This window comes from Neofelis nebulosa, chromosome 16, assembly GCF_028018385.1.
Source record: "Neofelis nebulosa isolate mNeoNeb1 chromosome 16, mNeoNeb1.pri, whole genome shotgun sequence".
Lineage (NCBI taxonomy): Eukaryota > Metazoa > Chordata > Mammalia > Carnivora > Felidae > Neofelis > Neofelis nebulosa.
In genome coordinates this window covers 12588957-12605435 of record NC_080797.1, presented here as the reverse complement: position 1 = coordinate 12605435, position 16479 = coordinate 12588957, and the positions used below count along the sequence as shown (strand labels likewise).

At 57.8% G+C, this 16479-nt stretch overlaps 1 protein-coding gene and 1 long non-coding RNA gene across 6 annotated transcripts; one reads left to right on the top strand and one right to left on the bottom strand.

Moving 5' to 3' along the window:
* Positions 1–2221: 2221 nt before the first annotated feature.
* LOC131497127 (uncharacterized) lies at positions 2222–3407 on the bottom strand. The gene is made up of 2 exons (XR_009254781.1): positions 3108–3407; positions 2222–3011 (listed from the first exon to the last, which is right to left on the bottom strand). It is a non-coding gene; the product is annotated as an uncharacterized LOC131497127 (long non-coding RNA).
* A 65-nt stretch (positions 3408–3472) lies between these two features.
* Positions 3473–16479, top strand: NATD1 (N-acetyltransferase domain containing 1). 5 transcript variants are annotated; one of them, XR_009254775.1, is made up of 4 exons: positions 3473–3766; positions 11316–11434; positions 12559–12805; positions 13374–16479. XR_009254775.1 is itself a non-coding variant. In XM_058703140.1 (3 exons), exons 1-3 carry the CDS (start codon positions 3661–3663, stop codon positions 13488–13490), a joined length of 342 nt encoding a protein of 113 aa, XP_058559123.1. In that variant the 5' UTR covers positions 3486–3660; the 3' UTR covers positions 13491–16479. The 5 variants fall into 5 exon arrangements, 4 of the variants coding, with proteins under 4 accessions (XP_058559123.1, XP_058559122.1, XP_058559121.1 ...); XM_058703140.1 differs by lacking the exon at positions 12559–12805 and having other exon boundaries at positions 3486–3766; XM_058703138.1 differs by lacking the exon at positions 3473–3766 and having other exon boundaries at positions 9479–11434; positions 12559–12739.

Sequence of the window (16479 nt, the reverse complement as noted above, 5' to 3'; positions counted from 1 at the left end):
TTTTTAATTAAATTTTTTTTAAATTTTTTAATTTTTAATTAAAAAATTTTTTTAATTAAAAAAACTCCCACAAACAAAAACCTCAACTATGATGGGTACATTGGGCCTCATCTTACTATTCAATGTATTTATATATACTGTATGTTTGAAATTTTCCAATATTAAAAAGAAAAACAAAAACCCTAAGATTGTATCTCTCATCTGCTCAAAACCTTCCCATAGCTCTCTACTGGCTCAGAGTAAAGGCCAAAGTCTTCACTGTGGCCAGCAAGGACCCTCAATCTATCCCTCAGGCCCCTCAGCATCACCCCTCTCCCCTGGCTCCCTATGCTCCCGCCCCACTGGCCTCAGTGGGTTCTTTAAACATACCTCAGGGCCTTTGCATTGGCTGTTGTCTCTGCCTGGATTGCTTTTCCCCTTGCAACATCTCTTGACTCACTTTCTTATCTCCTTCAAATCTTTCATTAAAAGACCTCAAGTCAGTTGAGGTGGGTCCTGGCAACCTTGTCTGAAACTTCCCCCAATAACATGGCCCACATCCCTCCTGGCAGAATCTCTGGGACATTCGTCCCCATGAGATGGAACAACTATTTCTTTCTTTCTTTGCTTATTGTCTCTCCCTCTCCTAGAATGTAAGCTCCTGGAGGGCAGGGAGTTTGGCCTGTTTTGTGTGTCCCCTTAGAATAGTGCTTGGCGCACGTCGGTACTCAATACATGTTTGCTAAATGAAGTAATGAAATGACTAAATAAATGATATCCTTATACATAGGACCGGGTCTCCATGTAGCCCCCCCAGCCCCCAGTCATAGGGGCTTTAAGCAGTCAGGGCTCATCGACCCCAAGACTATTGGGACCCGGCTTTGCTTTCTAACTTCTGGAGTCACACATTCATTCAGCAACCCATCCGCAAGTTCTCCTTCGTGGCCAGCATGCTCTGGGGTCAAAAGATAAAGCAAATCCATTCAACCTGGTATATATTAATTACTCACTTCATCTTTTATTGATCTGCTGCCTTGTTTCCCAAATGATTTCTGCACATTTTAAACACCCCAGCAAGCTACTACATTAAAAAGTAGGAGAAAAAGAAAGGAATCTAAAACAGGTTGGGGCGGGGGGAGGGGGTGGAGGGGGTTGGGGGAGCGCCTGAGTGACTCAGTCAGTTGAGCGGTAGACTCTTGATTTCAGCTCAGGTCATGAGCTCATGGTTTATGAGTTCGAGCCCTGAGTTGGGCTCTGCACTCACAGAGCCTGTTTCGGATCCCCTCTCTCTCTCTCCTGCTCCTCCCCGACTCATACTCTCTTTCAAAAATAAACATTAAAAAAATTCAAAAAAAAAAAAAAAACCAGGGAGGATCTTGGGCTCTTCTGCTAGGCTTGGTGTGCACTGGGACTTGGTGTGCCAGGGACTTATTCAGAGAGGAATCTCCCCTGGACTGAGGCTGGTTGGGAAGCATCAGTGAGGGCTTCCTGGAGTAGGTGATATTTGACTAATAGCACAAGCAAAGGCCCAGATGGGAAACAGCATGGCCTGTTCATGGAATTTCCAGAAGCAAGTGCTTTGGAGACAAAGAAGTCACCTGAGACATATAAAGGTCACATCTTGCTTGCACAGGATTACAGTCAACCCTGACTCAGCTGAGGTCAAGGCCCCGTCTGACCCCAGAATCTCTTTCTGTCTCCTTGTACATAATGACTCACTCCTCGGCCTTGTTTTTATTTCCAAACTCCATGATACAATGTACACTTGTTAAAAAAAAAAAAAAATCCTGCTAGGATATTCTCAATAAATACATCTGACAAAGGACTTACAACCAAACTATAAAAAGAAAAGTCTCCAATAAATCAAAAAGAAGAACAGTAAACGGGCAAAATCCTTAAACAGGCTCTTCACAAAATTGGATATCCAAATGGCTAAGAGTCTTTCGAAGAAGGCTCAACATCATCAGTCATCGGGCAAATGCAACTTAAAGCCACTGAAAGACCACTTGACAGTCACTCATCAGAATGGCTAAAGTTAAAAGATGCCAACACCAAATGGAACTCTCAAAATTACTATTAGGAGCATAAAATAGTATGGCCATCTTGGAAAAAGGTCTGACAGTGTCTCATAATTTGGTCTCATAAAAGGCAATTTCTCTTACACCTTCCATAAGACACAGCATTCTTGGTAAAGACCCAGCAGGAGTGCTACAATACAGACACTGACAGAGGTGTTCAAGAATGTGTTCAAAAGAGGTGTTCAAGATTTATTTGTAATGGTCAAAACCCGAAAGCAACCCGAGAGCAGATAAATAAATTACAGTGTGTGCCCACAATGGAATACCATTCAGTGATGACAAGATAACATGGATGAATCTCACAGATAATGTTGAACAAAAGACATTAGACACTAAAAAGTGCATACTATGATTCTGTTTATGTGAAATTCCAGAAAAATCAAACTAGTCAATGATGCTGGAAGTCAAGGACAGTCCTTACTTGAAAGCGTGGGCCACTGATTGGAAGAGCTGTGAGGGAACCATAAGTGTTCTCTGCCGTGACTTGGGTAGTGGTCATGTGGCAGTGACCTTCAAGCTTGCACCTTAATTAACAAACTAGTAAAGGGTAACCTGTAGTTCATGTGATTCATAAACAGCAGTGGGTGGGAGGGAGCACAGCTTCAAGTGTGAACACGATGAGGGTCGGTCGGAGGCAGGCTGGTCAAGTCCCCCTTTCGGAAAAGAAGTTTGCCACCACTGCCACCATTCCCACAGTCTTGTGAGTCCCTGCCCCTTTTCTGGGACTCAGTTTCCCCAGCTGTGGAGTGGATCCAGAGATCTCCACGGCTTCTTACTCTTCTGTCTCTTTTGGGGTGAGGCGGTATTTCACCCCTATCCCGAACAGTCTTCTCAGGATTGTCCCTCCTCACCAGCCATACCTGCATAAGGGTCGGATACGAAGCACCAAGCCTCCCAAGGTCCCAGCTGTGTGACCTCAAGGTCTTTCGGTGCCTCGGGCCTCTATTTCCTCATCTGTAAAATAGAGTCAAGCATACCTACTTTTCAGGCTTGTGATGAGAATTTTCACTGAGTGCAGGGAGTCGTTACTGAGCGCTCCCTGTAGCTTACCAGGGCTTTGCTATGCACACGCTGTGCACACAGCAAATGCTTAATAAATGGTGGCTTCGAGAGGACGATTAGATTCCCCACGGGTTGTTACATCTTTTTGAGAAGGGGTCCGTGTGGGGGGCCCAAAGTTGCTTGCGGGTCAAACGCAAGAGGGGAAAGGGGTCCTGGTGCAGACGGGGAGCGCGTTGTTTTGTTTGCGGCGGCGAGTGGAACGCGGCCAGCGAGGCGCACGGCCCCTTTAAGAGTCGAGTGGAATGTATCAAAACAAAAAGGTCGCGCGCCCACTGGCTGCGCGCCGCACGTGACCTCACAGCTGATTTCCTGGCCCCCCTCCTTTTTTTTGTTGCTGCCGCCGCCGCGGCCGCCGCCGAGTGTCAGTTTCTGCGCCGCCGCCTGCGGTCTCCCGGCTGCGGGCTGCCGGCCGTCCCGAGTCTCCGTCCCCGCCGCAGCCGCCGCCGCCGCCGCCGCCGCGGGCCCGCGCACCGCTCCGCGCGCCCGGCCCTGCCGAGCAGGCGCGGGCCGCGGGTCCCAGCGGCCGCTGCCCGGCGCGCAGATGGCGCACTCGGCGGCCGCCGCGCCGCTGGGCGCGCTGGAGCAGGGCTGCCCCATCCGCGTGGAGCACGACCGCCGGCGCCGCCAGTTCACCGTCCGGCTCAACGGTAACGCGGCGTCCGGCCCGCCCCCGCCTTTTGTCTGCGAGCAAGCGGGGCCCGCCGAGGCCGCCCCCTAGCTGGGGCGCGCGCCCCCGGCCCGCGGCCCGGGAGGGGCGTCGCGAGCGCGCGCCGCGGGGTGGCCTCCGGCGGCCGCCGCTCGGGTGCTGCTCCGCCCGGCGCCCCGGGATCAGGCCGGGGGCTGCGCTCGCGGGCTTGGTGGGGGCGCGGCCGACTCGCGGGCTGGGGAGGAGCGGGCTGCCCGGGAGAGGCGCGCCCACGCGGAGCGCCCCGGGCAGGCGGGCAGGGGACTCCCCCTTCCCCCGGGAAGGCAAACGTAGAAGTAGGGCCAGCTCGGGTGTTCTGCGGCCGGCACCCTGCTTCAGCCACTCGGGACCCTCACCTGCTCGAGCGCGGCTGTTTCCCGGTGTTGGACACCCCCTGAGGGCTGCCGTCAGTGGTCCTGGAGTGTGGGTCAATGGGGACGTCTCCCCTTTCCCTGGGTGCTAAATGGCTTCTTGCCGCCCCCCGGACTTTAGCTTTCCTGCACCGACAGAGTTGGGAGAATCTTCTGAGCAGATCTAGGGCGGAGGGAGAGAGTGAACTGTCTGCCCCGGTGGGGACGATGGAGGGGAAGGTGTCACCGTCACCGTCAGCCCCATTGGCTCTCAGGCTTTGGCCAAGTTGCCTCATCTGTGTGCCCCAGTTCCATCTTTGCAATGGTAATACCACCAGAGCACTCCTCTCCGCTGGTTGTAGGGATGAAATACAATAATGAGAGTGAAGAAGGCTTAGGATAGCGCCGGCAGCATAGAGCAAGTGCTGATCAGCGTGGCCTGATCACTGTTTTTAAAACCAGAAAGTAAAGTCGAGTCTTCATTTCCTGTAAAGAAAGTTTCCACCACTTACTAACCCATACTCCCTCCTCGCTAAGAGGTCTGGGGGATTGAAAAAAGAATTTTAAAATCCAGGACCATGAACTCCTTGTGCACCGCATTAATAACTTTTTCTTCCCTCCCAGCTGGGCCCCTCGAGGCAGTGTCCAAGCCGGAAGGGCCCTTAGGGGCCATTGTGCCCATTTCTGAGAAAGGAAGGCAGGGGATCAGAAAAGGGAAAGGCTTGCCTGAGGTCAGGCAGTAAGTTAGGGCAGAGCTGGGATAGAATCCTACCTGGTGTGACTCCTGGAATGGGCTTGTCCAGCCTGCCCTTGGAAGCAGTCAGGAAAGGCTGGGGCTGGGGCTGGGGCCTGGACATTTCTCAGGCCCTACCACATCCCTATTACACTATCCCGGTGGTGTGGGCACTATCACCTCCACGTTATGGATGAGTAAACTGAGGTTTGAACCACAGGGACAGTGATTTGCCCCGCATTACCAAGTGCCAGAGCTCAAACCCAACTGACCCTACGCAGCCTTCTTTCCTTGTGGACCTAAGGCCTTTCACCGCCGTGGTGCTCGCTGTGGCCTAGCTGGCCATGACACTCAGGGCTGGCCATTCCTGTGTGGAGGGTCCTTGGGGTTTTTCAGATCCTCTTTTCTGAGGTTCCAGAGAGGCCTCTGGTTCCCTTGGGGGCTTAAGAGGCTCCTCTATACATTCATAGAGACAGAAGAAAAAGGGAACCTTTGGGGTTTTCCTTTTTTTTTTTGCAAATCAGTACAGCCGAAGGACACCCCTCTAGAATTGGCTGTGGTCAAGGCTGGATGTGGGCCTGGCTTTCTTTCTAAACTTGCCTCCTTCCCTTCCCCAGATGGCTAAGTATAAAATGGCCTGGGCTCCCCGGCCAAGCCCCGGGAGGAGTGGGAGGCGGCCAGCTTCTCTCCAGCCTGCAAGGTGGGGTCTGGGTGTGTATATGGGGAGGGGATGGAGATCATCTCTCTCTGGGCCCAGTCCTGCCTCGGCTGCCGAGGGGAAACAGCCTGTCATGGCGGCTCCCGAACCGCAGAGCAAGCCCTGGAGACTGGCTCCTTGTGCCCCTTGAGAGACGTGAATGCCTAGGCGGACAGCCAGAGCAGCCCCAGGGCTCCTGGTGCAGGCTCTGGGGCCATCCCCCCTGGCAGAGCTGTGCTGATAAGCTTCCAGCAAGCTCTGGTTCTGGGTGACGGAAGAGACTGAGCAGCTGCATTCAAGTCCTCGCGGTCCACGAAGGCCCTGGGCATGTGAGGGACGGGGGGAGGGGACACTGCTCTTCCCGTTTTGCAGATGAGGATGCTGAGATACAGGGAAGCGACCGACTTGCTCGAGGTCTTGTACCTGGGAAGGGAAGAGTTGGGATTCCTTCCAGAAGTCCTTATCGAGCACCTACCGGGTGCCGAGCATCATTCTAGATGCTGAGTCCTCATGGGGCTGACAGTCTAAAGGGGTAGTGAACAGTAAAGAAAGCTTAACGTGTCCTAGAAACCAAGGGCCTGGTGAGGAATAAAGCAGGGCAGCAGGAAGGTGTGTTGGGAAAGGGCCGCTGTTTAGAATCAGATGTCCAGAAGGGCCACTCTGGGAAGGTGCCATTTAAGTAAAGACATAAAGGAGGCAGGGAAGGGGGTTCTGAGTGGAAGAAGCAGCAAGAACGGGGGCCCTGCGTTGCCTGGTGTGTATCCAGAGAAATAGGGAGTGGAGTAACGGAGAGGAGGATTTGGGGATCGCAGCAGATAAGATCAAGAGGTCACGGGGTGGGGGTGGGGGGGTGCCAGGGCCACAGAAGCCACTGAGGGCTTGGCTTTGACTCTGAGTGAGGTGGGTGCCTGGGAAGGTCCTGAGCGGAGGAGGCTAGACGGGATGTTCTGGGCTCCTTCCAGCTGCTCCCAGGGGACCAGACTGTGTGGGGCAAGATAGGAGCAGGGAGGTAGCTACTGCACTAGTCCGGACATCGCGAGGAGAGAATGTCTGGGGAGAAATGGCTGGGTCCTGAAGAGACGAAGAAGGAGGCGTGGGTAGAGCATGAGATGATGCCGGAGCTCAGGCTTGTCCCCCACATCCAAGTTCTGAAACACTAGCTTGCGCATCCCCATTTCCCAGGAAACAAGGGCACACGGCCAGTGGGCATCTAAGCCAGAATTGAGCCCCCATCCCTGGCAGGTCCCTTCCTTGACCTCTCCTCTCCCCTCCCAGCCAGGGCCGAGTTTCCCACATGCTGCAAGTAGGAGGGTCATCTGGGGGGTCCTAGAATCCTGGTGCTTTCCACATCCTCTCTGACCCCCATTTTGCAGATGGAAAGACTAAGTCTCCAGAGAGTTGGCAGGTACCTAGAGCAGGGAGGACGGAGAGGATGCCTGCATTGGTGAGAGGACTAACCCAGTCTGTGGACGGACTCGCCTGGGGGACCCGCAGGCTCTGGCCTCATGTGCCTCCTGGCTGTGCTGGGTTCTGCCCCTCGCACTTCTCTGGGTCACAGCCCCGATGTCTGACCCGCCTCGAGCCACTGATGTGTAGCCCCTCCCCAAACCAGCCTCTGTATGTGCAGATGCCCAGAAAAGCCAGCCAGGTGCTTCTTGGGCCTGCCCCCCTGCTCTGGCACCCACTTGTCCTAAGTCTGCTACTTAGGCTCCCAGAGGGAGCAGAGGGCCCGGGTTCCGGCTTTGCCTCTGCTTCAGTTTCCTGACCTGTACAATGGGTGTTTGGATCCACCGGCCCCCGACTCAGCAGGGTTGGTGGCTCTCTCCAAAAGTCCCACATCTCCAACCCTGAATCCTCGCTCCTCCTTCCGGCTCCTCCTTCCGGCTCCTTCCGGCTCCTCCTTCCTCGCTCCTCCTTCCGGCCTGCCAGGGAAAAGAATTCCTCGGTGACCACTTCCCCTGATGGCTTCCCGGGGACCTCGGTCCTCAGTGGGGCCGGATGGAGGGTGCCAGAGTGGAGACACCCAGGGCAGGGCCCCATTAGCAGAACAGCTGTAACTTTCCTCAGAATTAGTTACAGTTCATGATCTCGATGTGATTCTGCGGTCCGGGAGGGTGGTACTGATTGTCCCAAGCAGGAGAGGTAAGGTCTTGGCCACAGAGGTCTCAGGATTGGCCTGAGGTCACCTGGCAAAGCTGGGACTGGAACTCAGGGCCCCACTCTGCCCTGGGCTTGTTCCTGTGGCCCCCCAATGGCGAGCACTGACCCCCTTGCTAGTGAGGCTTGGAGTTCTTGGCGGTTCATGGGACCTGGCCCAGATAAGGGTCTGGGGCCCAAACAGGCGGCAAGAACAGTTCAACAAAGGCTGGGGGGGGTCAAGAGCTGGGTGTGTGTAAGGAGCCGCAAGGCCAGTGTGGCTGGACCAGGGCCCCACCAGGTGAGAGAAAGGATCCAGTGGGCGGACTCAGGGAAGCTGGTAAGGCAGCCGGAAGAGGGTGCCTGTGGACACGTGAGCACTGTCCAGATTCCAGGCACATTTTGAAGGTTATGTCCATGGACCTGCTGAAGGATCAGGTCAGAGTTTGAGAGGAAAGCAGGGCACAGAGGGCCCTGAGGATCTTGGCCTGAGCCACGGGAAGGTGGCCGTTTTCTGGGGCTCTCCAGGCGTCAGGTGTGGGTGGTTGGGACCAGGTGACCTTTGCTGCCTCTCTAAGGCCCAGGTGCCAGGCCACGGGCCAGGCTCCCCAAGACTGTTCACTAGGGGTCTCTGGGTCCTCCCCAGCCTGGAGTCCTGGGTCTGGCCAGGGGGAGAATTCAGTACAGAGCTTTTCCCTCACACATAGCCCACCCACCCTGGTGGCCCCAGATGCCTTTTTGTACCTCTTTCAGGTAGAAAACTCTCCTAAGTGAACTCAGCCCCACATGCTGCCAGCCTGTGTGACTGCCTCTTGGAGCCTCAGTTTCCCCATCTGTAAATGGGGCTGTAAGAACCTTACCCATTTTGTAAGACCGTGGAGAGGATTGGTGTGTGAAGAGAGCTGACACGGGGCTGCCCGTGGCAGGGCCCCACAGATGTGAGCTGCCTCTCATCTCCCTGAAGGCCAGCCTGGGAAAGCCAGGACCCCAAAGCACCTTCCTACTGCTCTCCCTCCTTCATTCGGTTTGCCCCCTCCCCAGCCACTGGTCCGAGAACGTTCCACCTCAGGGCCTTTGCACATGCTGTTCTTAACCACCTGGATAACTCAGCCCCCGCATCTCCTCTTGGATGGTTTGCCTCCTCCAGGTCTTTGCTCCAAAGAGGCCTCCCTGTATACTCTGTTTAAAATGGTAGGCCTTCCCTCTTTGCTGTCCAACTGCTGGCCTCGAGTCTTTTATTACGGTGGTTTTGTTTCTCTGTCTTCCTCCACGAAGGCAGGGTCAGTCCGTTTTCTTCACTGCTGCATGCATAGCATTCAAAACCCTGCCTGACACATAGTAGACCCTCTGTGAGTTTTGGGGTAATTAAGTGGCCAGGACAGGCAGACAGCTCCTCCAGTGACTGGTGACCAGCTCGGGCCCAAAATAGCCTCCTGGTCTCTGCTCTCCTGTACTGGGTGAGCTGGAGTAACTCCAACAGATGCAGGAGCCGAGAACCAAGTCCCTTGCGACACAGCTGGGGCAGGCTGCCGTGGAGGCCACAGCTGGATCCTGGCCACAGCTCAGCCGGCAGAGCCACAGTTGGGACACAAGGAGGAGATGTTGGGGGTCTGGAGGTGGGGGGGGGGAGCAGAACTGGGGCCACCATCACTGGGTCTGAGAAGGGGAAAGGGTGTTCCAGGCAGAAGGAACTGCCAAGGCAAAGGCCCGGCGGCAGGAGGCAGGAGGCATGTTGGGGGCTGGGGAGGGGGGGGCAGGAAGAGAACTGGGCTGAGGCTCCGGAGGCCTGGGTGGCAGTTTCCCCTGGCACTTGCTGTGGTACTTGGATCTCGGGAGCTCAGTTTCCCCATCTGGAAGATGAATTGTAGCCTCCCTCCTGGAGCTCTGGGGAGAAACAGAAAGCCTCCCGCATGGGATCGGGCCCTGGTGCAGTGTCCGACTTGCTGCAAGACCCTGGTCTGGTCATTTCTATCTCTAGGCCTGTCCGTCTTCCACACCCGCCATAGACGGGGAGCCCAGACGGCACTAGGGGTGAATTCTCTGGGATGCTTTAAAGTTAAAACACATGGAAGACAATTCGCTTTTAAAAATTAGAAAGATAGGGGTGCCTGGGTGGCTCAGTGGGTTGAGCGTCCAAGTTTGGCTCAGGTCATGATCTCACGGTTTATGGGTTCGAGCCCCACATTGGGCTGTGTGCTGTCAGCATGGAGCCGGCTTTGAATCTTCTGTCCCCACCCCTTCACCCTCTCGTGCTCACTCTATCTCAAAAATAAAATTTTAAAAACGTTACAAAAATTAGAGAAAGACACTTGGCACTGACATGTTTTCTTTTAGGGGCAGCGATTTGTGTTTTCTAATCTCAGGGCCTTTGCATTGACTGCACCCTCTGCCTGTCCCTCCCTCAAGCACCCCCTCGACTCAGAGGTTTTCTTGGAGGGATCTCCCCAGACTGCCCCCCTGGCTAAATGGCCCCATCTTGCCCCCAACCCACTTTACTTTTTCCTTCGCACACTTGAAACTGTCTGAAATGATAAACCGTGGAGTTGTTCTCAACTCTTGTTTCTCTCACTTACCACGTCCGAGTCATCGGCACATCCTGCTGGCTACACCTGCAAAACACCCTCAGACTCTGATCCCTTCTCGCACCCCCACCGCCCCCACCCGGGTCTGTGTCCCCATCATCACTCACCTGGACTAGCGCAGCAGCCGCCTCAGCTGTCTCCCTGCTCCTGCCCCCCGGTCTGTTCTCCTGTTCTCGAGGCTGCCGGACGGATTCCACGAAGTCATGAGTCACCTCCTGCCCCTCCTCTGCCCACGACCCTCCTATGGCTCACAGCTCACAGAGATCTAAGAGGCTCTGCGGGACCCGTTCCTGTCACCTCCCTATTCTCACCTTCTCCCGCTTTGCCCACACTGCTCCAGCCACCCCAGCCTCCTCACTGTCCCTCAAACACACCACACCCACTCCTGCTTCAGAGCCTTTACGCCAGCTGTTCCCTCCGCCAAAACACTGTTCCCCCAGACGACCCAGGGCTGACTCCCTCTGCTCCTTCCTGTCTCTACCAAACACTCCCTCTGCCCCACCCTCTGCCACGCTACACATTAACTTGTTTTCCTTGTTTATTCTCTGTCTCCCCTTCTAGCCATTTCCACTAGGGCAGGGCTCTTTGTCTGGCTTGCTTGTGGGTGAGTCCCAGTATCAGAAACAGTGCCTGGGGCTCAGTAAACACGTGTTGAGTGGAATGGATGGATACATGGTTGAATGGACAGATGGACCGATAGGACGGCTGGGGACTAGATGGGTGGCTGCATGGCTGAGATGGCTGTGTAGGTGGATGAGTGGGTAGATGGACGGCTGGTGCTGAGGTTGCTACTCAGAGCGTTTTGTAGAGACGACCTCGCTTAGTCGTCCAACTACGTGTGAGGAGTGCTTTCTCATATCCCCACTTTATGGATGAGGAAACTGAGGCACAGAGACATTATTCAGGATCCGACTCTAGCAGCGTGCCTCCAAATGCCCGTCCCTCCACCATTTGCCTGAGTCAGGCCCTGAGAGTCGTCACAGCCTCACCTGTTCACCACCCTCCGTCTGCAGGATGTCACGACCGGGCCGTCCTGCTGTATGAGTACGTGGGCAAGCGGATCGTGGACCTACAGCACACGGAGGTCCCCGACGCCTACCGCGGGCGCGGCATTGCCAAGCACCTCGCCAAGGTAGGGGACGCGGAGGGTGAAGGGTGGGGAGAGGGAGCCGCCCCCGCATTCAGCTAAACCATGGTCCCCGGGGGCTGATCGGGGCCTGTGTCTTGGCTGACGTGTAGATGGGTGCCCCCCGCCCCGGCCAACAGGTTACAGCTGGGAGTATGCAGGCGTCAGGCAGCACACTTTGCCTTCCCCCAGCTCCTCTGGGGCCCGGGTTTCTGTAGAGCTAAGCCTCCTGGCCACTGATGCCTGCCGTGCGTCAGGAGCTCACTGGCTGGGGCCCCAGCACCCGGCATATAGTCCATAGGCGCTCAGTAAATCCTTCCTGAACAAGTGGATAAATGAACGTTCGAGTACATTGGCTTGTGCCGCAACCCCCAACCCCAGCCCCTTCATCCAAAAGCCCCTCGGACCCCAGGCCGGCTGGAGAGCACGTTTGGGCTTCATGCGGGGAACTGCAGCCTGGAACGGAACGGCCTTCCGTTCGTTCTCCCGAGGGCCACTCCAGGCCCACGTTCCCTCCACCCGTCCTTCGAACCTCCACCCCGACCTCGGGCCTCTGTTCCTCCTCCAGCCTCTGCCCTGGTTTAGTTGCTGACCGGGGCCAGCGGCTTGTGCCTGAGTATTTCAGACATGGCTGTCTTCTTCCTTTAAGTGGGACAAGCTGTGAGTTGGTGTGGGGGGGCTGTCCCGTGTTACTGAGGAGGAAACCCCGGGAGTTACCCACCTGGGTAGAGGGGAGGTGGGCCTTGGAGCGGGGTGCACCCCTCCCTCACGGCCTCGGCCAGCCATGGGACCTGCTGGAGGCCCCGTCCGGGACTCCCCTGAGCTGTGCCTGCCGAGGGCACCAAGTGTTCACCGTGTGGCCTCTGACGGGTACCTTGTTGGGGCTTCGGTTTCTTTTTCTGCGAAACGGGAGCAGAGACTGGCGTCTTGTCTCTTGAGGGTCTCAGGTAGTGAGTCCTGAGACGGGGTGTGGACGGTGAGATGCACCAAGGCCTGCTCGGGCACGTGGGGCTGGAGGGTCACGCTGGCCAACCTGGAAGCACGGGGTCCCTGGTAGGTGCTCAGTAAATGCTGCTCCCCTTTCATCAGACCAGCCAACCCCACCCGGGCTGTCTTCCACTTTGTTTCAGCAAACGTTTATTAAACACCAGCCGTGTGCAGCATCCTGCCAGGCACCAGAGGCAGGGCGTGCACCAGACAGGCCCTCGTTCTCCGTCTCGTGAGCTCGTTGGTGCACACAACCACAGCCACAGATGAAGGCCACACACTGGCACCCTCATCGCTTCCCCCACGATTGGCTTTGGGAGCCCTGTAAGAACTAAGCGTGACCTCTGCTGGGTGCGGGGGGCCCTGGGGCGCCCCTGACCCAGCCTGAGGGTAAGGTTCCAGAAGGAGGCATCAAATGAGTGGCCACGTGGAGATGAGGGAAAAGGCGCTGTAGGCGGCAGGTGCCTTGGGAGCACAGAGGCCCTGAGCTCAGCCGGGGCAGGTGCATTGGGTGACAGGTGTCCTGGTGGCTGGGGGGGGGGGGGGGGGGGGGGAGGGGCGGGGAAGGAGGGGACGGGCCAGACCGGCCACGGGGAGGGGGTTCTCCTGCTCCATGTCCACCCGATGCCGTTCACGAGCGCAGAGCTGTGCCCGCGTGGCTGCCTGGGTAGAGACTCCCTCCCAGGGCGGTTTTGAGCGGGGCCTCTGGACCAAGTCCTGGCCTGTTCACTTCACTGCCGTGTGGCCTCGGGCAGCGTACCAAAGCTTTCTGCCTCGGTTGCCCCAACTGGAAGAGGAGGGTGGCGGCAGCACCTCCCACCTTCCGTTGCAGACCAGGCAGAGCATCGGCCGCGGCAGCCAGCTCCCGCCCTCGGGGTCGGGGAGCGGCCCGGGAAGCGCGGCGGCAGGGGTGCGGGCTCCGGGCACTGACCGCCTTTCTCTCCGCCCCGCCTGCCAGGCCGCTCTGGACTTCGTAGTGGAGGAGGACCTGCGGGCCCATCTCACGTGCTGGTACATCCAGAAGTACGTCAAGGAGAACCCCCTGCCGCAGTACCTGGAGCGCCTGCAGCCATAACCCCGGCCCCGCAGGGCGGGAGCCCTCCTTGCCAGACCTCTCCTCACGGCCTTCGCCCTGGCCCTCCGCGTGCTCTCAGGAAACCCGCCCCCGCCCCGGGGGACAGACTCAGAGTTATTTTTGTAAGGACACTCACCTGTGGCCCCTGGAGGCCGCTGGCCGAGGATGGGCAGTGGTCCAGCTACCCCGGTGAAGGGGAGGCCGGGCAGCCGAGGGTCCGGCCGCTCCCCCTCCTCAGACGCTGGCTGGCTTCTCAGAAGGCCACCCGGGCCGTTTGCGGGCAGGCCTGCGAGGGCCTGCCGCCAGGACCGGAGTGTGCTCAGGGGCGTCCCGCGGCCAGTCTGGCTCCCCCCTGCTGTTCCCAGCTCTGTGATTGGCAGTAGGGCCAATTTGGGGCCCCATCTGCCACCACTTACGTCTGTGTCCTTTCTGCAGATGAGGAGGGTGTCCCCCCGAGTGGAGAGGTGCAATAAGAAACCTCGTGTGCCAACTTCCCGGGGGCGTAGCACCGAGCCACGGCTGCCACCAGCACTGCCCCTTCTCTTCCTCCAGCTCGTGTGCCCTGGCGCGGGGGGGCATGCCAGGGTGAGGGGCGAGCCTCCTTCATGTGCAGAGCCCGGAATGGGTGCACACGTGAGCACACATGCACACGCACACACATGCACGCACACACACGCATATGCGCACACACACAGGACACTATGTGCAGGGCTGTGCGTCAGCGGAGGGAGCGCTGGGTGTTCTCTCCGTGGTACCTGTTCCCTTCACTCCTTGCCCCCTGGCCTGTCAGCTCTGCAGGAAATCGACACCCACCCGCTACCCGCCCCCACCCTCCATTTGCCCCATCTGCCTGGAGCCAGCTCCGGGTGTGGCCCGAGCAACCAAGCACTGGGAAGCCCCCCTTCACCAGCCCCTTGGCCACCCGCAGGGTGGGCTTTCTCAGAGATGACCCTTTGGAGCTCGAATGGGAGGGAGGCGAACTGTCCTCAAGGAACCGTCCTCAGCACCCAATGGCAAGAAACATTTCTGCAGAGGGATTTCCTTCATGGCCGCTGGATGTCAGAGCTGCTTTTCTCTTTCTTGGCAAGCTGGTGGCCGGGCACGTTCTGTGGCCTGGCTAGAATTCCGGGGTTCCTCCCAGACCAACTTTCCTGGCCTGGGAAGTGCACACCAGCACCCTTTGTTCTGCCGGCCTTGTGAGCTGGTTAGAGCTCGGGGTCCTGACCTGTGCCCTACTTCCCACAAGGTCAAATCCATGCCCGCTCCTCTGTGGGGCTGGAGGGCGACCCTGGGGTCAGAGTCCCTCTGGGGCTGAGATGTCAGTTAACAGCACATCTGGAGGGGTATCCTGTCCCCTTCGGGCCTCCGACTGGGGGAGGGTTTGGGGAGGTGTGTGTGTTCGGGGTACTGGTTGCCAGGTGACCGCTCCCTTTTCTGTGACTCGCCATGGCATCCACTGGCCTGCGGTCGGCCTTTTCCACTCACCTCTTCGCTTCTAGTCTCTGCACCAAGCTCACCGCTACCACCGCAGCAGCTCAGGGGCCACCTCAGACATTTGCACAGACACCTTCTCACCCAGTGGCAGGAACGTCTAGATCAGCAGGTGCACAGAGGCCCGACAGCCTGCCCACTGGGGGTCCCTGAGCCCCAGAGAGGCACTGCCCTTAGCATCCCCCACCCACTCCACGTGCCAGCCCCCAACCCCACTCTGGCCTCCAAGAACTCCCCGAGGGCTGAGGACACCCCTCACTTTCCCACCGTGCTCCTCAGCTCTGTTTGCGAAGGGCTACCGCGAGGAGTCAGAGAATCGCCTAGGCCTCCCCTGGGCTGGGAGTCCCTGGACAGGAAGAACCCAGCAGGAAGTAGGCTCGGCTGCCGAGTCCCCTCCGAGGCTGGGGGTATCGCATCCCTGGTGCGGTCTGAGGAAAGAGCAGGCTGTAGGCCCAAGAATGGACAGGTGGGCCAGTCCAGGAGCTGGGCCTTCTCCCTCTGACTCCTGAGGCAATGGGGTTGGGGGTCCCCTCCCACTCCCCACCCACACATGCCTTCCCAAGGTCAAGCACAGACTCAGTCATGAAAACTCCTCCCCAGTAGCTCAGCAAGCTGGTGCTGCTTCCCTCCCTGGTCTGCAGGGTGATGTGGGTACCAGGAGGGTACTTGGCCCCAGGGTCCCCCCGGCCCATCCACGGGAGGGTGCCCTGCAGCAGTGGCACACGGGACCCCAGGGCCTACAGGAGCAGAGAGCCAGGTGGCATCAGGAGGGAGCAGCCCTGTTCCAGTCCCCAGTGTGTCCCAGCCCGAACCTGTGTTCTTACAGCAGGTGACGTGCTACACTGGCCAGCACACACACAAAACACTTAGTACTTGAACCAGGGGAAATGCAGGGTCTCGGGGGCCGTGTACAGCCCTGGGCCCAGGAACGGCTCGTCCCCAGTTCCTGCAGGAGCAACCTGGAGCCTCCTCAACTCCGGCTGCCTTAAAGGACCATTGCCCCCACTACGGGGCCCTCAGCCTTCAGCGGAGTCTCAAAGCAACAGCCTGCTCTCTGAGGCTGGGACCCCGCGGTCTGCAGCAGACGTGGGCCCTGGAGCCCCCAGCCCACCTCCACCGGCCTGCCCCGGTGCTACTCAGTCTGTTCCAGCCTCACCCCCACCCATCCGGGGAGTTCCAGGAGCCCTTCCTCAGGAGGCGGGTCACGCGGGCCAGTCCTTGCACCACCCTGCAGGGGCAGGGGGACGCTTAGGGATCCCACCTGGGCCCCCCTTCCAGCAGATCTCCCCCAAAGGCCCCGCGCTGTCCTGCCGTGTCTCACTTTGTGGGTTTTTCTTGCCCAGTCAAAATAGGGGGTAACTCATGTGCCTTTCCTACTCAGGACCTGTTCCATGTGGTGTCTGGGCCAAGGCTGGTCTCCAGACCTGCTCCCTTTTGTTATTTTTCAAGCTCCCGAACAGATTGCATGGCATACATTTCAATAAAAGGTGTGATGTGG